The following is a 27900-nucleotide window of genomic DNA, read 5'->3' as shown; positions in this document are numbered from 1 at the left end:
ACGTTTAAGCCTTAAACGGAACTCGATGTTGGCTGCTCAATGGAAATCTGTTTAATTAGTTATTATAGCTGTGATTTAATACTTTATGTTAACCGAAATATTTAATGAATTTATGAGATATTAATTTGAATGTTAAATGAAAACTATTTTAAAAATTAACCCCCAGCAAATTAATAAAATTACTTTAGTCTTGAATTTTAATTATGCTAATTAATCTAATTAATTGAAAGCCCAATTTTTGCCAAGCTCTGTGAAGTCCTTCTTGTTCCCATTGCTGTAGCCATCAAAGTTGCAAAACAGCATCCCCTGCAAATGTTTACTATTATTTCAATCTCTCTGTCTGAAACTCGAGAAATGCAAACAATTTTCCTGAGATATTTCCATGAATTATTTGTTCACTTTTGCCAGTTCCGCGCACCTTATTGCACTCACCTTTCTAACCGCCGCTCCGGCTGAGGCTGCTTCAACGGCTTCAACTGCTGCATTCGTGTGCAACTGACTATTATTTCTTTCTAACTACTTGAAGGGTATGCCTGAGGGGAAGGGTATATTTAAAGTGGCACAAAATATGGAACGCGTTGATTGAAGTCAGCTTGAATCTGTAATAATTGAAAAGATGTAAAAATCTGATTTGATTTATTAATGGGGCAAAAAGCTTTAAAATATTCTAGATCGCTTTTTTTAATTTTGTTTATTTCAAAATGCTTTGTTCTATGAATCTATTATAATTTCATATTGACTTTGTTATCTTTCTCTTTATTCTTTTTTTTTTTAATAAAAAAAATAAATTTGATTTACAATTACTTTCAAGTTTATTATATTAATGTTGTAATTATAATTTTTTTTTTTTTTTTTAATTTATAAATAAAATATATAAAAATTGCCTTTTTGATGTATTAGTGCTATAATATGAATAACACACATTATAATTATTTTATTATTATTATTATATTAAGTTTAGCTGATTTGTAGTGAAATTGTTACAACATATTTGCTTCATTAAAATTGTCTGCATTGCATTTTATTCACTTTTCTTTTCGTTTTCACACAGTCAAATAAAAATTGAAATTTATTAAAATTAAACTTATATAAAAATTAAAAAATTCCGACAAAATTAGTGACTAAATTTGCTCTTTGTCAAAATTGACTTCAATGAAAAACGTTGAATTACAATAATGAACCATACATACATATAATTTAAGTTAAAGCCAACATGATAACTGCATGCATTCATTTACTAACAGTAATCAAACCTGAAGGACTTATATATTTCCAAAGAGTATGCAATATTCGCTAGCCTTCAGTTAAATACGCTCTATTGTCTTGTTAATGTAAGTTTATTGTGTTATATGCAAGCCAGCAGCCCGCTGGGTCTGGGGTAGCGGAAGGTCAGACAGATGCCAGTTGGCTGCTGCACTCTGCGTAGATATGTAGACAACGGCGCAGCGCCGTACCTTTCATGGGGCCCGGACTTTAATTTCATTTAGCCCCTGACTGAGTGTCGGCGCTTGGTGCTGTCTGCTGGTTTATTTATGCCTGACCAACAAGGCCACAAGTCCGCAGTGCAACGCATAGGTCTGTAGTTAAGCCGGAAACCGGGTCGCCGCGTTGCAGGGATGTTAAAGCTGCCAACTGGCGGTTTTGCCACTCAAAGGCAAATGAAGTGCTCATGCCCCTTAAGCCCGCCCCATCAAATGCCAAAAGCGGTTCGCAACTGTCGCATCCGGCATGCAAAACCTGACGGCCCGAAAATTCCCACGCCAATGCCCTCACTTTGGCAACTAAAAATCTGATGGCAAAAAGAATCCAGCTGCATGCAATGTGACGTGACGGATATTGGTGTGAAAGTCCCTGTGGCAATGCGTTCCGCTGTCGCGTGTTTGAAGCTCTCAATTTGATTTCAATCTCAGTCACACGCGCTCTCACTCACTCTTTCTCTCTCTCTCTCTCTCTCTCTCCTCTGTCTTCCACACAGTTGGCTGGAAATTCGCGTTATGTGATTTGAATTATGCGACGCTAAGTGCAACAAGCTGCAATTTGCGTGTTCGCTCATCTGACACGTGTTTCCCCTGCCCCGCGGCAACACCTGCGCCCCAGCAGCAGCAGGTCTCGATGCCGTAGCTGCAACTAGAGCTGAAGCCGTAACCACATCCGTTTCCGGTCGCCGGCGTCGCACTTGATGGATTGTTCAATTTCAAATAAAATCACAATATCCACCACCCATTGAGACTTATGTGTGGCCCATTGAGTGCAGCAACATGTTGACAACGCACCACCTGCATCACTTGCATCACCATCGCGGCAGCACGGCGGTTGAGTTGGATAAGATAACTAATTTGAATACGGTAAGTAATCGTAGGGTGTGTAACTATGATAGCTGTAATAATTATTAGCTTTAAATATATTTAATTTAAATGAATAACTGAGCAAAATGGCATTTGCTTATAAAAATACCCTCTATCATTATACCAATAATTGATTCCATAATTGATTTCATTTATATACATCCATTCATCCCTGCTTCCATCTGTCACACCATTTTTCTGTACCTATTTTTCCGCGAGAGTCCAAAAACTCTACCTTAGTTTACCTTATTTTAGATACCCTATCAGAATCCCTCCATCAAAACACTTTATAAGAAGCTCAGGCTATATCTCCTACATAAACGATTCCAATTGAAATAACTTATCGTTACTAGAATTTACCGCCTCGATGTTGAACTCTTAGCTCAGCAGAACTCAATGTCACGAATAAATTCTTCAGCAACTGTGCAGCTGCAGCATCAGCTAAAAGGCTAAAGCCAATGAAAGTCGAAACCTTTTCAAATTAAAATCTATTGGTAAATCGTCTGCGAGCAGCTTTACTCTGGTTGGCGTGGCAACTTAAGTTGACGGCGCCTCGGCGTATGCAACATTAATTTTAAGATCCGTTAAAAAGGCAACGGAAATGCCGTTTCAGTTGCTCGCTCGCCTCTCTGTGCTCTCTCCCTCGTTGAAGCTGAAAGCTGATTGCAGTGGCCTTCAATTAAACTTGGCAGTTGCCATAAAGTCAAAGGAAAAGCAGCTCGAACTGTTGCAAATAATTCGCAATTTTCAGAATTGTTGCAGCAGTAGCAGCAGCAGCAGCTGTGAGCATCCGCTTGGGGAATAATGAAAACAACATGAAAGAGGAAAAAAAATGATAAGAAAATCAGAAATACGAAGAAAATTAAAAGGCATTCCATATGTGACAGCAGCTGGTGGGTAAACAATATTATGCCAAGGATTGCATTAATTTCGATTAAATATAAATACGAAGAAAGCACACGAAATGAAATGAAAGGGTATTTCGTGTATGAGCACGCATTGCTCTGCAGTCCAGTGTCAAGTGCGCCAATTTAATATACAGCGCGTTTTTCATCTCTGCCATTTTTCGGACGAATGAAAAATGCTGCTCGAAAATTCAGAGCGGTCCAGCGCAAAGGAAAATGTGAAACACGTTTATTGCCATTCATTATATTCTCGCGAGCTGTTGCGCAAAGTAATGAAGCACTTTTGTACCACGAGACGCGGTGCTCGGCGCGCTATCCTTTTTAGCGGCCACGCCCACACGCCCGTACGCCCGCCGGACATGTTTTTGCTTTTGAAAAATAACAACAGCGCGCCAACTGGCGAATCGACTGTGATGAGAGAAAGAGAGAGGGAGAGCCCCGGCTTAAGAAAAATTGCTAGCTGCAGAGTGAAAATAATAATTTTTTTTTTTTTTTTTTTTTTTTTTTTTTTTATGGCGATTGCAATTTTACTAGAGGCAGTCCTAGCAAGTGTGCTATGTGTGTGCGGGTATGTGTGTGTACGTGCACAAACTACAAGCAATTTTCATTAAGTAAGTGCAAGTGCTGCCTCAAATAAGAACAATAATAACAAATATTAAGACCACCAATACGTCTTCATTACGCTACTTCAAAAATAATGAATGGCATGTTTGTGTAAACACATTTAGCGGTCACTGTTTATATATATTAAGGGAAAGAGACAAATAGACAGTGAGGCAGAGAGAAGCTTGAAATTTGTGCTCAAGTGGAGCATTTGTCTAACAGCTCGTGTGCGAAAATGTGTTCAAGGTCAAACGAATTTGGATGACTTGGGCGAATCGCCTGATGGATATAAAACCGCACAGCGCAAAGTTGGAAAAAAAATGAAGGAATACTAAAGAGCGTAGAGACCATATGCATGTACCCTGCATAATATACCCTATAATGAACTTTCAATTGCATTCATATAACAAATCTCATCCATCTTCTTCGTTCTCATTAAATTCTTTTTGCGCATGTAATTTTTTATTTTTGCAAAATTTTTACTTGACTCTCATAATATTTATATTCATGTGCCATGCTCGAAATTTAAATTTTCATTCATTCAAATTTCTTCAGACACGTTCTTCGTAGAGCTTATACCCTTTCATATGTGTAAGAGCCTGGTAAGCTTAAAGCAAACATGGGATCGTGTGCAGGCTACATGCCTAGGCGAACAAATAGTTACAAATGACACACGCATACACATACACACACCCATACATATCTAGCTCTTTAGATGGTATACATTGCGTTCTTGAACTTTATCGTATCGCTTTCAGTGCGTCTAGTAGGTAAATGCGTCGTACACACCGCCCTCATTGGTTGTTCATTGTCAGTCAGCTTGATTGATAATGTAAACTGAGCAGGCCACTACGCTGCGCCAAATGGACGTGGTACGTGCTGCCTTACCCCATTATCGTTATCGCCAGCCATTGAGTGGGATAGCTAAGCTCGTTCAGCGGCCCCATGACATGACACCAAACACTAAAAAAGCAGCCAGTCAGTCAGTCAGCCAGCCAGCCAGCTAGACGGTTGAGCATCTTATCGATTTAAGGCTTTTGCCTCTGCGCTATCGTTTGGCCAAAAGTGCGAAATGGACGCAGTAATCGTGGCTAAGATAAGACTAAACGCGTCTGAGAAACAAAAAGGGTTTGACTGATGGATGAGTTTTTTTTTTTTTTTTTTTTTTTTAGGGAAAAACGCACATTAGGACTCAGCGTTGACTTTAGTTTTTCATTCATCTTAGCTAGAGTCTTTTAGAAAAATTACATTTTAATAATGAAAAAAAAAAATGAAAAAATTCTTCGAGAAATCCAACTAAAATTTTACATGCTCAATAATATTTTTAAAATAATACAAACACATAAAATTGCTTTACTTTAATAAATTCTTTGGGTATTTTAAATTTGAGCTTTTATATGAGTAAGCTTATTATTTTGTTTTTAATGTTAAAGCTTAACTTTTTCATATATCTCCTTTTTTCATGTAGAGCTAAACTTTATGAGATTCATACTACATATATTTAAAAGTTGTCTGTGTGCTTGAGTTATAAAGTGCTCTCAATGAATTTATCAAGTGTTTTCTCCTACAGGCAAAATGGTTTGAAATGCATGACCAACACCAATTTAGAGCACCCTCTTAGTATCACATATAGTTTTGTAAGCCAGGGCTATTCTGGTTGCTCTATAGTTGGAGCTTAAGCTCCAACCATAAGCTCCTGCCATTCCCTCAGCAATTGCTAGCATTAGATCCAGCAAGCGTGTACACATTTATATTTTACGTCTGAACACAATTCAGAACATGATTTTAATGGGCCACAACAGTACGGCCTGTTTATGATATATACATAATTGCCAATTGGCCCATACCAAACGGCCTTCGTTGGCATTATGTGGCCGACTGCCACACGACCTACGGGGAAAACACATGAAACGCAACTGTTCGACATTTGGTCTCCTCCAGTCTTTTGTTATTGCTCGCATAGTTGTTCAATGGATGCACACATACATACACACACCCGCACACCCACTTGTACATTTGCTATTGCCAGCCTGTGTCCAATTGCACTCGGTATTGTTGCACTTTCTGTTGCCGTTGCTGTTGCCGTTGCTGTTGTTGCATTAAGAACCTTTCGAGTCCATGCGAAGGCCAACTGCCAGTTGGCTGAATTCAGTCAGTTAGCTCGCTGACTAGTTGTTCGCTTCCGGCCTTGCTGGCAGTTCGATTGTAATTATGCCATTGTTGAGCTTGTTGGCTAATGTGCTGCTGCCACTGCAGTGGCTAAGCCTTGCCGCTCTGCGAGCGTGTGCGCCAGGCCGAGCATATCAACAGATGTGAAAAGCGCATTAGCGAAAAACTTTTATCAGCTGCTTGCCACTCACGTTGCCAGCACTGCTCTCCTCATCGCCCTTAATGTTGCACATTATTTATGTACAAGCCATGTGCAGCAACGTTGGCCCAGAGCCCTTGCATATTGCACTCGGACATTGCCACGTGTTGCTGATGCTGCAGCATGTGGAAGCGGCAACTGAAGCACAGTATTGGTTACATGCCTCAAAGCTGTTTCCACTCGATAACAGCATGCTGCTAAATTGATTGAAATGATCTGATAATACATAATATAGGAGATTTTCTTTTATTTTTTTTTCCAAAGCGGGAATTTGTACTTAACTAAAGAAAAATTTAAGAATATAATAGATTTCTAATTTTTTTTTTTTCACTTATATCATTTCAATACATTGCCTATTCCATCAACTAAGAAAATATAAGTAAATTTTGATTCCAAATATTCAAGCTTCTCATCTAAATATTTACATATTAATTGAAAATTTCTCAAGAGTTCCTTTTGTCTCTAGAATAATAGATTGCTAATATCTTTATTATCAATTTTTTTTTTTTTTTTTTTTTTTTTCAGTTATATCATTTCAATACATTGTCTATTATATAAGCTAGATACTATAGCTCTTCCATCAGCTATGAAAATATAAACTAATTTTGATTTGAATTATTCAAGTTTCCCATCTAAATATTTACATATTAATTGCAAAATTCTCAAGATTTGCTTTTGTGTCTCACACACAAAAAAGGCGATTTGCAGCTGAAAGAGTAATTGAGAATGTGCCCTAGCAGAAGTGCTGACAGTTCTCAGCACAATTGTGTGTGTAGGCAGCGCGGTTCGTTGTGTTTTATAGTGTGCATTGGCCCTGAGGGGCTAAAATAGGCGTGCAAAAAGCATTGTGAATGCATCTAAACCACTTACCATGTGCCACAGCCACAAGCAGCAGCAGCAGCGGCAGCAACAGCCGCCCGCAATTCTCCAATCCAAATGTTCGTACACATCCTTATCTACTTCATTACGAATGCAATGCAGTCCTTTGTCTCTTGTTGCATCGCGTTCTGCTTTGTAGAGCAATTTTAATTTCCGCTTTCACTTTGCCTAGATTCAGTGTTTGTTTGCAGCGCCGTCCCGCCATCTCGTTCAGACTATCTGCACAGTCTGGCTCAGTTTCTGTCTTCTGATTTTCCCTCTCCCTCTCTCACTCTTCCTCGCTCGCTCTTTTACATTTCTGCTTGTCCTTGTCTGGCCATGTATTTGCTGATTTACACTTTAGAACGAGTGTGTTTTCTTTTAGCCACACACACACACACACACACACACACACACACACACACACACACACACACACACACACACACACACACACACACACACAAGCACGCATGCAGCTTTTCTTCCATTTTCCCTTTTCACATTGAGTGTAAGCAAAAAAAAAAGGGACAAGCGCCAGCAGCTGTTTTTCAATTTTCCGCTTCAACTGTTGAAGCAAATGTTGAGCAACTTATGTAGTTTTTTTTCCATTTTCGCAGCAGTCTTGTTGTTGTCCTTGTAGAATAATAAAACAATGGCGCATGAATATGCAGGCCGCAGCTTCTACAACACGTAAATCTCTTTTAGCTGCTGTTTTCCATTAAAGCAAAAATGCGTTGAGTACCAAAACTATTTGCGGTAACTGTGTGTACATGGAATTGGACACCGCTTGGAGAATTCAATTTGAGCTTCTAGTTTCGTTTTTTTTTTCCTGTTTTCATGTTTGTGTTTTTGGCCAGGTTTATGTGCAACTCGCTTGGCGCTGAATAACAGCTGCCTGAATAGCTGCCAGTCAGGTAATTTGCGAAATGCGTTCTCTCTTTTTATTTACTTTTTCTGCTGTCTGCTCTATTTGGGGGTCCGGCTTGTCTTTTGGCTTAACGCTGTTCTTTTAGTGGCTGTGCAGTGCCTTATTATGCGAGCCACAGTCGTTTACATTGGGGATTTGCATGTGTGTGCTGCATGCGACTGTATGCGTGTGTGTAAATGTGGCTTACGTCCTTATCTCAGCTGAGATTTAAGGTACATATAAAATTTATGCGTCTGTGGCTGCCGTACACATACGTATTTATTTGTGTGCGTGTGTGTGTGCGGGAGTCTTTTTCCCGTTTTTTTTTTTTTTTTTTTTTTGGTTAGTCTATGCTTTGTTTTTATACCCTGTAGTCGTAAAACTTCCACCAAAGGGTATCAAAAAAGTCGTATTAAAGCGAAGCCTTGAAGTCTACGCAAACTCTGAAGCAGGCAAACAATTCTATTTAAATTTGCAAGAAAGTTTATTTCCATTTTGTTGCGATATTCGTGTTGAGATAATTGCAGTAAAATATTTACTTTGTATGAATGTATTGTATATAATTATTTTAAAGCGTATTTAGTTAAGTCACATCATGTTGAGCTGCTTTATTGTCTGGGCGCCGCAGCTCTTCAGCTAAGCAAACAAAAAGGCTGCAGTCATTCAGCTCGAAGTCTACTGTACCAGCCATAAATGGCTTTTAGCCTGCGGCTATTTTTAAGTAAGATTAGCAATCTTAAGCAAAAATAACTGTAAAGCAGCAGAAGAGTAAAAATATCTGTAGAGAGATGGAAAGAGTCCTTGCCCAAGGCAAATTTCACTTGGAAATTTAATATGCCCACATGACCGACATTGCTGTGCCCAAGTTGATTGAAAATTGAATTGAATTTAGGCAATGGATGCATTTAAATTCGCCAAGAAAACTCTATCAAAAGCCGCATTCAGATAGCTAATTGAATGCCACTTGAAAGGGTATTTTCTAGTTAAAGTAAACCTGCCAATGTGTGCACAGCTTATGAATGGAATTCGTCTAGCTTGGTATTAGGTGGCTCTGGCTCTGGAAATACGTTCGTTAAAGCAGCTTTTGGCAATTAGAGCCTGGGCTCTGCCAAATGTCAACAGTCAAGGGAAACGCCCAATATGCGAACCAATAAAATATTGCTCAGGCAACAGCAGCAGCAGCAGCAGTTGATGACTCGAGCAAAAATTTTGCCATTGATTGACAACAAAGCAATGGCAATGACACGCCCACAACGCCCACAGAGCCACAATGTTGCCAGCGTGCCTAGTTGGCGAAAGTTTTACGCCTAGAATTTTTCATTCAACTTGGTACTTTTAATAAGCAATTTGCTTAAGTGCTGCGCCCGCTGCCTCCTCCTTTTCCTCCTCCTGCTACGCCTACGGCTTTGCCTTTGCCTTTCCTTCGTCTTTGCCTTCATCCCATTGTCAATATGACTAATCATGCATATATTTTACAGCGAGATGTATGCCAGCTCTCTCTCTCTCTCGGTCTCTATCCCTCTCTCTCTCTCTCTCTCTCTCTCTCTCTCTCTCTGTCTCTATCCCTCTCCATCTCTCTCCATCTCTCTTACAACAGCACAGCTGGCAGCTGAAATTGAGTCAAGCCACAAAATTCACTTTGCATTGCCAGCGGCGTCAGCCGTTGGAGGATTATTAAAATTACGCATACGCCGCGTTTTAAATGAAGTGCCTGCTGCCGCTGCCGCCGCTGCTGCGCCGTCTGTGCATGGTACAGCCTCAGCTGCTGCTGCTGCTGCGTAGCCGAGTCAGTCATAAATATGTTGAGCTCATTTGCTAGTGGGCGTGTCGCATATGCTGACGCTTAGTCCACGCCGATTTGTACGAAATATATTTGTGGAAATCAGTCTCCTGCTTGGCTAAAAATACTCATAAGCTGTAAAACAAATTGCCAAAGGCGCACACAAAGGCAAACAATAAATAAACTGAGATCAAATGCGGAAACATATTTATGGCCAGCCAAAGAGATATCGTTATTTGGCTAAACATTTATCGTCTCGAGATAATTTTAAAATTAAATTTAAATTTTCATATATTATATGAGTATTATACTTAGTCATTATACTTATCGTTAAATCATTCAAACATTACATGGTAATAAATAATTACAAGAAATATGAAAGAGACTTGAAATCCATTTATAAAAGCCCTGAGCTCCCTCTAAATGTTGGCCGTTTAGCGATGTCTGCTCACTCTCTGAGGAAAATCTCAGGGAACAGGCGACTGCATCGGATCTTGAAGAAGTTCGTTCGAGGAGAGAGAAACCTTTTTGTTTACTCTGATTGCTCGCTGATCGTTTGGTTGAGTTAAATGAGACGAAAGGTCTTTTGTGTATATATGGGAAGGGTATGCACGCTAATCACATCTACAGAGCGTATGGGAATGTGAATGTGAAGACCGTTTGCATTGATTTACTGAGTCCCATTGTGCGAGCATCTATCGTATCTCGCTCCTTAAAGGCTTCTCAGCAATAATTCAACTCAAGACGTTCAACAGAAACCAAAAAGAAGAAGAACCGTGGTCCCTTGCGGGGTCAGAGTGAGAGCGAGTGAACAATTATTTGCATGCTATGCATACACCTCTAATCTCTAGGGATAATTTTCCTAATATACGCTTACCAAGAACCACTTTAGAAGCGTGATGATGGTCAGCATTCGAGGAGCTATTGCCGGAAAAACATTGGCATATATCTAACAGAATTTACTCAATTTTCCACTTGCATAAATACTAATCTATATATATATATATATATATATATATATTCCTATAGCTTACATACTTAAATAAGAGAGATATACATATTTGCTACTCTGCATAAATAAATAATAATTATTTTTTTTATTTCGCTTTTATTGTGCTCGAACGGCTTATGTTAATGAACATAATTCAAGATATCTATATACCCGCGTGTCTGTCATAAGTTTGATCGTAAAAGGGTCTACGAACAGTTGGGGATATAAACAAAGGAGACGGAAAGACGAGTCAATCTATGCGAGGAGCCGCATCCTTTTTCGTTTTAACGACTTTGCATTGTTAGGCATTTTAATTTTTATGAGTACGATTTGGCCAAAGGCAAGAAAATTAGGCTCGATTGCTCGATTTATTTGCCGACACTGCTGCCCCCGCCGTAAGCTGGCAAATGAGCCGTAAAAAGGCCAAAACAAAAACCAACAGCAAAAGCGCCAGCAACAACAACAACTACCACAACAACAACTACGGCAACGAGAGCAGCTCGTTTCCGCCAGATAGCCCAAAAATATTGTTGCGCCTGCGGTTTTGTATGCTGAAGGTCCTCTTGCTGCTGCTCCTGCTCCTGCGCCGGCTTCGTCTGCTGCTGCTCATGCTGCTGCTGCTTCTGCTTCTGCTGTGCATAAATTAAACTGTATAATGTGTAATTTGAACGGGCCAATTGAGAGAGCTCGGCATAAATTAAGCATGAATTTTGTATTAAAGCTTTGCATCCACGTTGCCGGCATAAATTAAATCATTTGCCTTGCACTTGCAGCTCATCGTGGAGATCAACAGCCATGTGGCGCTCTTTCGCGACATGCTGATACATGTTGGCCAGGCCAAGGACTGCCCGGAGCTGCGCGAAAAGATACGCAAACTGCGACGCACCTGTGTGGAGGCATTCAAGCACACGGCCCAGATCCTCATGCCACAGGTCAAGAGGTAAGCAAACAGTCATAGACTTATCAAGCCCATAGCCCCAACACCAAGCCCCCCACATCAAATTTCTAGGGCGAACCAGAGCAACACGCAGCGCATTAACATAAACATAAACATCAGCATGTGTGTGACATTTTACGGCTCACATTTCAATACCCTGTAGTGGGCAGAGGGGGCTGACAGAGTCCAATGCTTAAGCAAGTGCAATCGAAATTTTATTTTTCAAGTAATCCAGAAATTTTTGATATATATATATAGTATGCAACAAAAAAAATATAAATAAAAACAAAGAAAAAACTAGAAGTATTTTAATTTAAATATATACAATTATTTATATAATTATATTTAGTATAAGTTTTATGAGTAGAGTCTATCTTTTAAAATAATTGCATAGTTTTCTTATTTACAATTATCTGCTAATCCAAAGAAAATATCAATCATATTGTTAAACATTTTACAGGGTATCTTTTGCGCTTTCCATTCACAGAATATTTGGCGGAAAAAGCTTTCAAAGCTGTACATTTTTTGAAAATGTATGCAAATTTAATTGCAGTCAAATTTACAAGAGGAGAACCCACCCAAAAAAGGTATCCGTGTTAGCCAAAAAGGGCTAACATAAATAACAATTTGTCGCTGTTGCTGGAATCCCTCTTACCAGAGACAAAGAGACAGGGGAGGAGAACGAGAGAGGGGGGGAGAGGGAGAGAGCCCGTCACTGACGAACAGCCAGTGCAGCCAGTGGAGTTCCTAAAATGAGTTAGTGCTGTTTTGCCATTTGAGTTTGAGAATTCAATTTCGAGTGCTGCATAATTTAGCAGCATGTGTTTTACTGGGTTTGGGGCGCTTAACTTTTTGGACAGTTGCCGTGGGCAACGGACGCAGAGTAAAAAGTTAATAACATTTTGTTTCGCAACAAGCTGCCGGGCACAGCACAACACACGCACACACGTTCAATTACACACACTCATGCAATTTCTTTCATTAAAGCTGTTGATGTAAAAAAAAAAAAAAAATTTGTGGTGTGTGTGTATGAAGTTTTTTTTTTTATATTTTTCTGCGAAGTCAGACAAGTCAAGAGAAGTCGGGAATATCTAAATGCAAGAACAACTGCTGCTTACTCCCTTTATAAACGTTGAAAGGAAAATTTTCTTGAGATGTTTGTAACAATGAAAAGAAACGTTACTTACTACTAATATATTATAAGTTTAAACTTATTTATTTTAATACACCTTGCGGTGTATTAGAGATTTTTTAAGCTACTAGGAATATCATCGCTGAAAACTGAATAAAAATTCCAGTTTTTTCATCGAAGGAAAATTAAAATTATACATCCGCCCTTTGAGAGATAAATCTTTTGATCAGTTTACAAAAATATGACTTTCTATTTGCTAAAATACATTTATTTTTGGATTTTTTATTTTTATTTCTATTTTTTTTTTTTTTCTAAAATACTTTTTGATTATTTTATGATTATTATTTTGTTTGCTTAGATTTTTTTACTATGTCTAGTTACTATGTCTAGTTGATTATGGTGTGCATTTGTATAAGCCGCTTACATGTGATGCCTTTTTATATCAACTACATCTGCATCTCTTCGTAGCTCAAAGAACATTTACATTTGTAGGTTGGCTAAGCAGCTCAAATATATATATATGTATGTATGCTCAGCTCGTGCTTCGCCAAGTCCTCAAGTTATTGATTTATGCTGTCGTTGAAGCATAAAATGCTACAAAATGAGTTCCCATGTGGCTGTCACACATGCGCCATTATCACACGCGCTCGCGTCAGGCTAGAGAAGAGAAAACATCTTTTTAACAAACAACTTTAGCGAAAATTCATACACAATACAAAATGTATTTTTCGTTTTTGTTTTCCTTATTTTTTCCCTCTTCTATCAATTCTCTTTTTGTAATTTCAGTCACAAACTCAATAGAGCAGGCTGTCAATGGGATGTGAGAGGAAGGCAGAGCGAATGCGGGTGTTAGGTGTGGGGCTTATGCTATTTGGGTATAACTTTTTAAGAACATCCTACGACAGTGTGATTTATTATTGAGCAGACGCTTTAAGTGCCACTGCAGCACAGCGGAAATGTCAACCCACAAAAAAGGAAACGAGCATCAGCATTTGTGATTATTGTCATTGTAGCATGTATGTAAACCAATATAAATGCTGCAGAGGTCATAAGCCCAGCTGCACAATGCTCTGTCTTGGGGAGAATAAATAAATATTCTTTAATATATTGCTGAAGTTTGCTAAAAACGTAAGAGCTAACAAAAATAGTATACCAACACGAATCTTTACCTTCTACGGAATCGAATGTAATTGCTTTATACAAACAGACATTGAGACGGGCAGAGCGGGGCAATGAAAGATGACAAATAAGCAATATACTCCTTTACCCTTTGGGAACAGCATACAAAGTGCAAGGACTGACAAAATGAAATCAACTTTTGGCAGCTGAAATTGATGATTGGCTCTGGCTGTAAGCCAAAGGCAAGGAGAACAACAACAGCAGCAGGGAACGGCAACGGCAGCAGCAAATACAATGAGACTGACACAAGAGATTTCAATTAATTTTTTGGCTTTAAATTGGACACGACAAAATGAGGAGCTGGCCCCCAGCGAAAGACACCCAGCGGCGCACACGTCGTATAAGTGATGACGATGAATTAGCGGCAACAGCAGCAGCGACAGCAACGGCAGATCAACGCGCCAGGCCAGAAAGTTAAATTGAAAGTAAAAGTTCAATAAAGCAAAACGGAAAAGAAGTGAAGGGAAGGCAGAGAGCAAAGTTACGAGTGGGAGGCGAATGCTTTGGCCAAACTTTGAGCGCAACTTGACAATGACACAGACGCAACTTTCTGACAGTGTTTCGTTGTTGTTTTATGTTTTGTAAACACATGCCTCCGCATGTGGAGCAGCCAAAGTCACAAAAGCAAACAGAAGGAGAGAAAAGGCAGCACACACGGAAAAAGCATAAATATGTTCGGGCAAAAGACATGACGAAGCCGATATACTCTAGCCAGAAGAAAACTTAGTGTTTGTGTTAAAGCAATGCTGATGGCAAAAACTTGTAGAAAATATATGTATTCGTATTTATTTTTTACTCAAACTTATATATTTCAAGTTTGTCTTAAATTTATTTAAATCTCTTTAATTCAGTCAGCATATTTTCATATGAAAAATTCTGTTTTATTTGCCACATGTGCTCACCTGCACACACATGCACACAAACACAAATGACATTAGGACTCCTATAGGACATTTTTTTCTATTTATGCAAAACTTCAATTTCAATTATGCGGGGCAGCGAATACCCCTGAGCGAGAGGGCTGGCAAAGTTAATAATACCATTCCCACTGGTACACAAAGAGCAAGGCAAAAAGAAATAAAAAGAGAAGGAAAAGAAAAAACAAGTTTGCTTTTACCTCAAGTTACCTTGATGCAGCGTATCCATTCCACTCAGTCCACATGCCAGCCAGCCTGCTCTGCCAACTTCTCGCATATTCCTCGCCATCTTCAGCCCCCTGCCACCCGCCCCTTCCACTCCGTATGCCTGAGTAGACAGCACTTTAGCCAACTGCCTTAAGTGACTGATAGTTGTTTGCATGTTTGTTTGCTCGGCCGTACACAAACACATTTCTCGACGTTCAACGCTGCGTATGCGTGTTCCAGTTGCTCTTGCTCGCTGCTGTATTTGCTGTTGTTGCCTTTGTTGTTCTTGTGTATTTGTATATTCGTGTTTGCCCAACAGTTATGTGCAGCAACAACGGCAGCAGCGGCGCCTGTTTGTTGTTGCTGCTGCTAAATTACTGTCGCTGGCTGCCATTGTTTTAACTGCTATCGTTTGGGATATGTTTTGACAGCCAGTTACTCATCACAATGCCAGCAGCAAGCAACAATCGTCATGTTGGTTTAAACGCATTGCCTCTGCAAATAATCACCCTCACATTGTCATAATATTGCCATGTCCTCGACGACTACAAACTGCACAAGCTGCGCACGAGGAACAACAAGAGAGATGCGTCCAGCATCTCCACGGGGCAGGGTGCCGAAGTCAAAGTCAACTGCTGCAGCCTGCATTGATGGCGAGTGTCTGCCTTAGAGCACATGCTACACAAACAATTTATAGGAAGCACTTGTGTTCCGTCAAAGTAACAGCTGAATACCCTGTAACTTAACTGAAGTGTTCAAGAATGAAAATTTAAATTTAATTGAAGGTATTCAATTAAATCATTATCATAAAATAATCAAATATGAATTTAAAGTAATTTCTCTTAAAAAACTTTAGACACTTTTACCTTATCTATTTAGAGGATATCTCCTAGACACTCTCTCTCATCTCTTCACTCCTTACTCCCTTTGCTGCTGACTGGTCGCATTATTTCCTCTTTCGAAACTCAATCCCGCTTAACTGCAGCCATGTGAGAATGATGGCAAATTTATTCCGAGTGTCCGGCACTGAGTGGGGTCGTCACGTAGCCAAATACTCTACACTTTTACGATAGCCATAAACCATGAAGAGTTTTACAGCTGCCACCGCAGCTGCAGTTAATAATTTCGATTTGTTTTTTCCTATCTCCTATCTCCTAGCGAATTCGCACGTTAAACGCAGTTTACGTACATCGCCATACCCTCAACTGAGCTCTCGAGCCCCAGTCTCGACGCATAATTGTGCAATTTTCGTTGGAATGCTCGTTTCTGCCATTTTCCATTTGCCGACCCAAAAAAAGAGCACCAAAAAAAAAAGGAGAAACTCATCTTGAGTTTAAGGCTAGCGCTATACAATAAAAAATATTTCACTGTTATTCGCAATAAATGAAAGTTACGTCCAAACTGTAATCAACAGCAGCTGCTGACACTGTCCGACTACAGCAACCATTTGGCAGTGGGACTTCTTTTACTTTATATATTTTTTTTCCGGCATTTGCTGTAACCAATCTGCTTGGTTAATAAGTCTACTTTTATGATTGCGATATGAGCCTGCCACAATACAAATTAGACGGCCGTTAGCGCTTGTATTGATTGTAAGAATGAAATAGGGAGGGCAAATAATAATATATTTAATTAAACTGTGCCCAACGATAGAAGATAATAGCTGAACTAATTACTTTTACAAAGTAGCCCACAACAAATTTATATTGCTAAAGAGCATTCAAACTTCGATAGACCCAAGGAGAAATATTTATTTTTTTGCGATCTTCTAGCTGACGCTGAAAATGACCCGCATTAATGTGCACAGCCATAAGCAGCAGACAGAGGCGAGCTCAAAGACAGCTTCAGGGCCAGCTACAAGGGCAGCGCAACAGCTCACAATTCAAAGAAAGTAACGGAAAACCATAAACAATATTGCCGCGTCCTTTAAGTGAAATAAGAGCAAGCAAGACGGAACACGCTATACAAATGAAGGCCACAATTTTTTAACAACATTAAACAGTTGCGTCTATTAAGGCCATATGCTGCACAATTATGGAAAGTAGACAACAACAACAAAAAATCACATGTATAAAACAACTAGAAAAGTCTGTTGCTGTTGGTCAAACATTATTCTGTTAAATTAGGCCGAGATTCGAATCACTTCTGATTATAAAATATGGAGCAGTATTGGGCCAAAAAAAAATAGGAAAATAACCGCAGTTATTTTAATCAGCAATTCATTATAGTAAGTAAATGTCTGGGAAATCGATATGGCCAGCCCTCACTGCCAGACTAATTTACCTGAGCTGAATATGCATAATTAACTCTGTATGCAATAGAACACGCAATTTATTAAATGCTCCACTCACATAATTATCCCTCTTCAATGTGTCACATGCCCCAGACTTCTGCTGCCTGCCTGCTGGCTTAAACAGGCAAAACATTTCTCTGATCTTAGTCGCACACACGCAGCAATCTGTTAGCAGGAATCAAGTTTCACACGAGCAGCAGACCCAAAGCGGAATTGCTTTAACTAGCTTCAGCTGGATGTAGACACACACTGACACACACACACGCAGACACGCACGCACTCACATAGAGTGGGAGATGAACAGGGACACCTAAGGCAAGATTAATTTGCAATTTATTTGCTTTAATGGTAAAAATGGGCGTTGACATTGGCATAGAGCAGAGAGCATAGAGAGCACAAGGACATCTGTACTGTGCGGCACTATGACACTTTCCATATTCACCGTTACTGTGGGTGTCTTACGTATTCAAGGATTAAGCACTGAGCAGGCGACTGAACTGCTTGTCCGACAAGTTGGTAATTTGGCTAAAATATTTTTCATTCCCAACTACGTATTTATACCCTGTAGCTATAAATTGATTGCAGTAAGAAGTTTTGCATGGTCAAGTGCTTTAAGGCTATAAAGTTATGTGGGGTTATCATATTCTTTTATGATAGATACGAATTTATAGCCTAATTCTTTTAAGTAAATCGGATATGCAAAACATATTTAGATAATCAAAAATAGATTTCAATCTCCTATCTCTCTCTCCTCACTCCTGGGTATCTCTCTAGGCCAGCTAACTCGCTGACATCATTCCAACTTGCTAGTTAATAGCCATATCTGTAGTCATCCCATTTCTGGTGCTTTTGGCAATGCAAAAGCAATTTTACAAATTGAATTTATTTTCAGGCTGCAGCAAATATATTTATGGCAATTTGCATCGTATTTATGTGTCGACTGTCGCTTCATAATTGCTCGGCAAACGTCGCAGCTCGGAATTAATGCTGTGGATGCCCAACTAAGCGCCAATTTTCACAGCAGCTGTAAATTCTCAACATTTCTTGAATTATGAGCATTTCGCGAGGCAATTCCAGAGCTCTGCCCATGTAATTGGGTTTTTAAATGCCAACGAAACGATTTAGAATGATTATGTTAATAAAATTTAATTTTAATTTTAGACATTAAAAATACGAGAAAATGAAAACGTGATCGCTTTATAGCCCATTGGATTTAGATAAAAAATGAGGTTTATCTTCAAGCGCTAATTCGTTCACTTAGTTTATAGAGCGACTGTATTAGATAGAGCGAGTCTTGATTAGCTGACTTAGGAGAGGGGCCTTAGGCCTAAGTGAAAGCTGTGAATGTGTTAATCAGGCTCTGTAGATGAGCTCAGAGTCATTAAGGCATTGGTCGCTATAATCACGCAGCCTACCTCATCCTCTAGGCTAGCAACTATCTACCATCCATCTCCATCTCAATGGCTTCGGCCATCTATGTCTGCCATCACTCTGCATCAGGGCTTAAACTGTGGCTAGGGTCGCATTGTCGCTTTGGCCCGCATTGCTCGCATATTTATGTCATACTCTTTGGGCACAATATTGACAAATATTTGGTCAAACGATACACTTAAATCAATTTTTAAGCATTTGCATGCCCATACAAATTTGATCAACTATTATGCGTTAGGGCCCATTGAATTCGTTTGACCCGACCACTCACACACCCTCCACACTTGACCCGAATAACAAAAATGTCATAAAATTCATATAAATTTCATTTCTCAATTTCCGCCTGCAATTTGGCGTGCCACAAAACACACACCCACACACACACACACAGATGCATCCTTATGCTCTCTGCATAGCTATAAATGCTGAAACACATGGATTTACCCTTTGCCTATATATGTATATATTTATATATATATTTTTACCTATATGTTTTCAGCGCCATGGCCGATGGCATACTCACCGACAATCCGCACCTGGTGCTGCTCTTCTACATGGCTCAGCTGTTCCTACGTGAGCTGGTGAAAAGCTATCGACTCATACAAGTTGTACCCATGGATATGTCTGGCTATTATGGTAAGCTTTAAAGGCGTGCGTCTATGTGTGTGTGTGTGTGTGTGTGTGTGTGTGTGTGTGTGTGTGTGTGTGTGTGTGTGTGTGTGTGTGTGTGTGTGTGTGCACTGTTTATTTGTCATTGCAATTCAGGGCAAGAACTGCAAGTGCTTAGCCATTGTTTGCCATTTGGCAGTTGCATTCCGCTTGACTGTACAAGCTTTGATTGCCAACATTTGTTGGCCATGTTTGCAACTCGAACGTGAGAGTGGAAAAGTTGACTCTGCCCTTTAGTCTGGCCTTGACTGATTGGCTCGTCGCATTCGCTTTGGCATTCGAATTCGTATTCGCTTTCCGAGTTGCACTTCAATAATGTCAAAACGCAAATTGCTGACCATAAATTTTTTAATTACCAACCCCTCACCCTGCCCCAGCCCGAAACTGTCAACAAACGGAAAGGAAATGCAAATATTTACAATGCGAAATTCCTGAGAGCGGGCTGCCTGAGCAGGGGCCTGGCTTTGTGGCTTTGTGGGCTTTTAACTGCAGTGAATTTATGGCAGCTAGCGTATTCACATGTTGGCCAAAAAAATGCATGCAGCCCAATGCAATTTAAATGCTATAAAAAATGCAAAAACTCAGTCCTATGAAAGCAGGTTCTGTGGGTGGATGTGTGTGTGTGTGTGTGGGGCTGACACAGGCGAGGCAAGGCTTGTAAAGGGAATGAGCGTAATATTTTATACATTTATATTTATATATATGCCCCCAGATTCAATATACATATACATATATATGTATATATGGCTAGCCGGGCTTAAAAATCTGCAATGTCAGCGAGTAGCTCCAGTTAACATAAATCAAAAATTGCAGTGGTCGCAATTTATGCAATGCTTTTTATCCATACGCATTTTGCGTGTGTCGTTAAACAATCAAAATCATAAAGCTCGACATGTTTTTAGTTGTTGAATATTTTTTAATTACCCCCCCAAACTGCGATTGGCATCGATGAAGATTGATGCTGTTTCCAAATTGATAGCTCAAAGCATTTGCAATGCACAGCGAAACAAAAATGTCCCGTGCTACAGGTGGGGCTCAAATAAATAGTTTTAGCCAATTATTGCTAAATTTTTGCGAACACAAAAATATTTAATTAAAATTCTAAATGCTTTGTGACAATAAATAATTCGAAAATAATTATAGATTTATTGATCGAGTAAAACTATGCGTAAAATTTATTAAAAATAATATATATTATTTTAGAGAATTTTAAAGTGAAATGAAATGACTTAAATATTTATAATAATATTAGCATATTATTATAATAATTATTATTATTAAAATAAGAAAATGGTAGAATAAAATTATTAAATTAATATAAATAAATTAAATGATAAATTTTATTTTGAGAAATTTATCATTAAATATAGTTTTAGATATGCTAAGTAGCTATGCTTTATGCTCTCCATATTTGCATCTTGAAGTAAGCATAGCAAATGGCTGACTAAAATTTCCATTAAAAATTAAAATAGATTACAAAAAATATATAGATAAACAATCCGAATATAAATAATATTGCCATTCTTTATTATTCACCAGCTTTAATACTAATAAATATTATTATATACAAGCAATACACAAATTTGCCGCACACAAATTTAATAAAAAGTTAGTTATTAAATTGTAGGTGAAAAGTTTCATTCAATATCAATCAGTTAGTCAGCTTCTAGGTTCAAAGCGCGTCACAAAATGAAAAATGTTTATTTTTCGCCTAGCATTCAAAATATACAGAAAATAAAAATAAGTCTAATAAAGCAAAATAGAAAAACATGCACACACACACATACACAAATGGCAAGAAAATTGTTTGCATAAAGAAAAAAAAAAACAGGAAATCTATTTGCTTTTCTAGTATGGGAGTCAGTTCCACAGAAAAGCTAATAAAAATAATTTCGAATATATAAGCAAACTAAATGTTTTATTAGCAAAGTGCATTCAAAGCTAGAAGCAGCAACCGACGCTCGTCAGTCAGTAAAGATTTTTTAGTATTCATATATATATATATTGTTTGTGTTTTATTTTTTGCAACAATTTTGTAGAGAATCGTGCGGGTCCATCAAATTTGGGCAACGTTATTAGCCAAATACTGCTGTGCAAGCAATTCACGCCCGACTTCAATGAGGAGGAACTCTGCAGCATCACAAAGGACTCGCAGGACATCGCCATGCTGCTGTCCGAGATGCAGGAGTACATGCCGCAGCACGAGGCATATTTGGGTGAGTTTCATGCGCAGTCGCTGTTGCACTGTGCACTTTCACATTTAGCCAAGGTCCAGGCCGGAGGCCAAACCGAAATTCCATTGACCACAAAACTGTAAACTGAAACTGAAAGTGAAAAGAAATGCAAAGTTGCCAATGGCCATTAGTATTTATGTATTCACGTTTTGCACACACACATAATCATTAATCAAATGCTCTGAAGGTGTATATAGTATATATATATATATATAAATTGGTATTACTTTTCATTCTCATTCATTCACATAGAACGCAATGCGGCACTGGATACAAATGCTCCGTGGCCGACAAAACGACGCCAGAATTATATATGCAAGAACATGAGCCTACTATGCTGCGTGTCTCGCCCCAACTATCTCTGAGACGAGGCCGAAACTGTGTAATCTTAAGTGTTACACACACACACACACACACACACACACACACACCTACTAATATCAATTACTAGCGTTTAAGTTAAGCCCATGAAAAGCTAAACACAGAAATGTTAGAGCCTAAGTGTAAACAACTCAATTAGCAGAAGGGAAGGAAGCACTTTTCACACAAAACACAATTAATGCTACTTTAAATATATATATACATTTAGGAGAGTTGTGTATAATCAAAGTTAGTTATGCTGCATATACAATACATATTTAATGTAATTGCTCTTCATTTTGGCATTCCGTTTGCCTCCGAGCAAAGATTCTAGAAGTGTTATACCACTACAACAAAATACAAAGAAAAAAGTCAAAATGATATTAGCTGAAAGGGACTGAGCTTTCGGTTTTGTTCAAGCTATTATTCAAGCACTTCAATTCAACCCAGCAACAACTTTAAATGCGCTTCTTGAAAGCTCAGCTCGCATTTTCAGCCAATGTCATTGCAAATTTAAGATTTATAAAGCAGTTAAGACTTTTTTTTAGGCCTGTAAATTGTAGCTACTGTATAGAGTTATTTATTATATATCTATATATACTAATAAAGAAATATATAATTGTGAACACGACAAAACACACATTCAATATACAATATACCGTTGAGTTAACATTAAGATTAGACAAGCATTGAGTAAGGAAAGCAGGCCAAGGCAGAAGAGGAAAACTTAGACGTAGTCTCAAATGATACTAGAATGGTAATTAAATAAAAAGCCTGTCCCAGACAACGTCATGGGCATGTGTTTGAAGAAAAGCAATAAAATAGAACGTTGTTAACTTACACACACACATACATACACACACACAGTGAAAGCAAGAAAAAGTCCTTAGGTTTCTGTTAGTTTATTTCAAAGACAACAACAAAGTTGAACTGTGCGCCGTACCTAAAAACAAAGAAAGTGCAACATGTGACCAATACAAATGTTAATTAACAGAGAAATTGTTCGTTAAATGTCAGTCCTATAAGCAACATGTTAAATAGTGTAACTATCAAGTTAAATAAATATAAATATACATATAAATCGAATATATTCCACAACAAATGCACGTCTATTAAAACGCACTTAGTCACTATGAAATGCATAAAATTTAATTCATCAAATTTCCAAATAGATATATGTAAACAATAAAAAAAAAAAAGCTAGAACTCAATTCTCTTGCAAATATTAATAACAATGTATTCCAATTCAATAATCCACAACATAAGAAAATTATATTGTTTAGCTATTTATTGTGATGCAAAAAAAAATAAATAAATATTAATGTCATTATTTATTTATTTTTCGCTGTCGCTGCATTGTTTTTCTTTATGTTTTGATTATTTGTATGCCAAATGTATGTAATATGTACACTATGCAATCAATTCGGTATTTATATGCCCTATTTTCTACGGCTAAACAAAAAATGTAGCTTGAATATTTAGTGAGTTTTTCATAGAAGCTTTAATCTAATCTATATAAAAATTTTTTTTTAAACAATCCAAGCGCACACTAAACGCTCTTTATTAATCTGAACGAATTTTTTTTTTTTTTTTTTCAAATTTTACAACTTTTCTATACATTGGCCTTTTTCATCTCTAGCTAAATCAATCTAATACTACTACATATTTTGCTAAAGAACCAAGAGAGCGTGCTTTTGGTGATTTAAACTTCGTCTCAGCTTGATCACAAATTTTAAATGGTATTTTACTAACTTAAATGGCAGATCATATTGAACATTTTAATAAATTAATATTTTAAGCAACTTCCAAAATAGATTTATTGAAAATAATATCACTATTGCTTGTTCAGCATTTACAAGAAAGCTGCACATCAACTAAAATTATTTTAAATGTCAATCTAATGAAATTTGCAACAATAAAGCATTTACTTTTTCTGATTTTACTAGTCAATTATTCATTAGCATTAAAAAGTCTATGGTATCTCGTATGCAAGCACGAAGCACTAGTAACATTTTTAATTGTTCCATTATTTTTCCCGCTTTATATTTAATGCATATTAATTAAACGTACAGAAGTGAACAGAACAGAACAGCACAGCACAGTTTATTTCAATTTCAGCACAAATTATTTAGCAATTGAAATCGATTTGCAGTGCAAACAAAATGAGATAATCGAATCTGTTGAGCACTGGACAAATAAATGTTCGGACTCAGTTTCAATAGCTGCTTATAAAAAATTTAAGCTTGAATGCATATTTAGTTGAATTGAACAAGAAATACAATACGAAATTACAAAAAAAAAAAAAAAAAAAAAAAAAAAATCTCTACATTATTTGTTAGTAAATTATATTAATTATTTATTTAATAAATATTGTAGGCATAAATCAAACACCAAAATGCAAATTTATACATATATGTATATTTATAGAGAAATTGATAGAAAGTTCATAATATCGTAAATTATAATTATTAGTCAACTCGTAAAGTACTTGTATGTACCTAAATAAATTATATATATATATATATATATATATACATATATATATACATACATATATTTAGCACAGTGAAGATTGTTTTACTATATTGCAAACGAAAAAATGAATCCATATAAAATAAATATATACTAAATGTGATTGTTATATGATATTCATATACAAATTCAGTAAATGTTTGTTCATGTTATTTGCAACTAAAAATCTGATCAACTGATAAAAAGAAACCAAAAAATAAAATATATATATATATATTTATTAATAGATGAAACACAAAACAAATACCAAAACTTGGGGTACCAATCAAATATAAATAAAAATATTTTTAGAGAAACCAAAAAAAAACCTCAACTTCTACTTTCATTTTTACTCCAAGCTTACTTAAACCACGAGTCGCGCCAAACTGCTAGCAACGTGTAGCATAAAATTTATTACACTTCATAAAAGTGAGCGATTAACGTTTATGGATGTGATTTCAACACGAACCCATGCACACACACACACACACTCACACCCACATAGCCATGCACACCTCCATCGACACATTGTATGTGAAAGGAATAGCTTAAATGACCTCCTGCTACGTGCTCTGGCATTTACGCATTCGACAATAGATACATCTTAATCAATCTTACCCTGCACCCTGTCGAGCTAAAGGCGAATATAGCAACCCAACGCTCAGCTTAATTTAAACGCTGCACGGGAGCCGCTTTCCACGGTTTCAACTATTGACACTAGTTGAAAAGGAGTAAAGCTTATTTTATTGGCAAAGAGTTCCTTCATTGCCAATAAAGCGGAAAATAAACAGAAATATTAACATAATATTAACTTAAAAGTGTTTCGAATCAGAAAAACAAATCCGAATATAAATCCCGAGACAAGCATTTAATAAACTTTCAAAGGTAGTTGGCGATTGCTTTGATTAAATAAACAAATCAAAGGCTTCGACTTTCCAAATTTTCTATAACAGTTCTTAGAAAAAATGGCAGTCCTAACTTTCAAATAGTTAAACATCAGTTTCAAAAAATATCCAAATTTTAAAAGTTGCATTTGAAAGATTTTGAATAATTTCTTAATCCAAGATTTAAAGTAAGTGAAACAAAAAATTATCATTCTTATATATAATATACGAAATGTCCGGCATAGACCTTAATGTGGCGAATCCAGACTCTTCACTAAAAGTTTTAATGCGCTTTCATGAGCTTTTTACATATCTTAACATGAAGTGTATTAGAGGCATGATTTAATTTAAAATTAAGCTTAAAGTCAATAGGAAATAGCCACATTTATTTATCAACCGTCAAGAACTCACATCAATCTCTGATTCAAATCTGACTTTCAGCCAGTGTCATTGTAATTAGTTCACCTTCCCTTGCTACATTCCTGGTTCATTTGCATGGTAACGTGGACATGGTCTTAGAAACTGTATGTAAATTAGTTGAGAAACTTCTGCCCCAGCAGCAACAGCACCACCATAAAACGCTGCACCACAGTGCCACGGGCCACGCACTCGAAATGCTGTCGATTGCCTTTTGATGTGGCGGGTGTGGTGGCGGATGTGGTGGCGGACAGTGCGATGGGTGGCTCGCAGCCCACATTGAGTACGTGCCGCTTAAGCCAAATGCTTCAGTTACCGCAGATTTCAACACCTTTGCGAACGGCAGTGCTGATCTGGAGTCACACGAGAGGTGTTAATAGATTTACGTGGCTGCTGTGGTGTGGCTGGTACTGTGGCTACGGCTGCGGCTCCGGCTGTGGCTGTGGCTGTGACTGCTTTAGCATTGAGCCAATGTACTTGTTTATTTAAACATGCCTCAGGATCCAAACGACAATGCCACACGCAACTCGCCCGGCCGCGCCAGGGGCTCATTACGCTCAAATAAAAACGGCAAATAAAAACTGAAACAAAAAGCAAAACAAAGCCAGCAGCAAACACTGGCGCAAAAAGTTTCCAAAAGTAAAACTGCAAAGTGGACATTATTTTATTTTTTTACTTTACTTGTATTTGTATTTTCATTTGTATTCGCGTTGGCAGTGCAGCAAGTCCAAGGACGAGAACAGATTGCCAGGGCAATGTCGGCTGAGACAATGCGACAGGACAACTGTCTGGCTGCTTGACTCCCTTTTGGGTCTCCTTTCCTCTCTCTCTCCCTCTATCTCACTTTCTGTCTCTATCTGTCTGAATTTGTGTGTGTACGAAACCAAAATAAATGCCAACAAGAATAATTCCCGGCTAATCCGATTTAGTGCGCTGCCTGCTTTCAGAGCAAACAAATACAACAAAGAGAGTGCCCACTTGATTATATGCCCGCACAGGCATTGTCTGCCCATTGGCCAGAGCATTTAAGTGCCAGTGTGCCAGCTGGCCAGCTGTCCAGCAAGCCAGTTTGCTGCCTGATAAGCCAATTCACGGTGGTAAACATAATGTAGTCTGTGCATTTATCTAAGCTCCCCAGCTGAACAATTCCCTTTCTTTGCATAGAGAATTTCATAATCGCAGCTGCAAATATGCTTGAAAGGGTCTGCAGCTAGTTCAGCTAAGGAAATTGTAGATTTCAGAATTGGCTGAGTGAGTACCTAGCTTAAAGATTGAAAAATCCATATTCTGTAAGTATAAATACAATTTAATTTGTATTAATTATAAATATCTGAAATAAAAATGTTTATGAAATACTTTTATTATATTAATTTTAATATAATTAATAATTATATTAAATCAACTTATTGTGACTATTATTCTTAAAGTTGTGCCTGATTTTGTATTTTCTGCTGTTTTTTAATGGGTTTAGTCGTTTTGTGTGTTCTGCTCATTTCTTATTTCATTCGCTGCGTTTTACAAAAAAAAAAAAAAAAAAAAAAAAAACATTCAAATAAAAATAAAAATAACAAAAAATAAAACACATTAAAAACAAATTAAAAACATAATTTTTATATTTCGGTTTGCGTTGTGGTTTCATTTCATATAATTAAATAATGACAATGCCGCATTGTCAGGACTCTCGAGGAATTATTGACTGAGAGTCCGTTTGCGCCTGGCCACGCCCAGTTATACTTGGCCGAAGGCTCTTGTATGCAAAAGAAAGAAGGCCGAGCTAAGGCCTGAGCTAAAACCTGTTACAGACAGCTGCAGCGTAGTGGAAATTAAAGCGGAGCAATAACCTTATTCGGCTCGCACCTTATCGCAATGGCGGCTCGGCTTTATGTCTCCCGAGGTCCCCGGGAGTCGAACGTATTTGTGGCATTAAAGCCTTGTGTGTGTGGCAAGGCAAGGCAGCTTGAAATTGATG

General features: G+C 37.8%; 1 protein-coding gene across 2 annotated transcripts in view; it reads left to right on the top strand.

Annotated features, from left to right (window-relative positions):
* LOC6577415 overlaps positions 1 to 22982 on the top strand; it is a 32947-nt gene extending 9965 nt beyond the window's left edge. The window contains exons 2-6 of one of the 2 annotated variants that reach the window (XM_044008774.1): positions 1976 to 2345; positions 11534 to 11700; positions 19356 to 19492; positions 21565 to 21741; positions 22012 to 22982. In XM_044008774.1, the coding sequence (XP_043864709.1) occupies positions 2259 to 2345; positions 11534 to 11700; positions 19356 to 19492; positions 21565 to 21741; positions 22012 to 22124 (681 nt within the window). In that variant the 5' untranslated portion in view covers positions 1976 to 2258 and the 3' untranslated portion in view covers positions 22125 to 22982. Of the gene's footprint in view, positions 1 to 1975; positions 2346 to 11533; positions 11701 to 11769; positions 11876 to 19355; positions 19493 to 21564; positions 21742 to 22011 lie in introns of those variants that run through there. The other variant, XM_044008775.1, reaches the window with a different exon arrangement.
* Positions 22983 to 27900: the final 4918 nt, after the last annotated feature.

This window comes from Drosophila mojavensis, unplaced genomic scaffold (genome assembly GCF_018153725.1).
Source record: "Drosophila mojavensis isolate 15081-1352.22 unplaced genomic scaffold, ASM1815372v1 contig_36, whole genome shotgun sequence".
NCBI classification, from domain to species: Eukaryota; Metazoa; Arthropoda; class Insecta; order Diptera; family Drosophilidae; genus Drosophila; species Drosophila mojavensis.
Note: the sequence above shows the minus strand (reverse complement) of the source record. Positions and strands in the feature narration are given on the sequence as shown.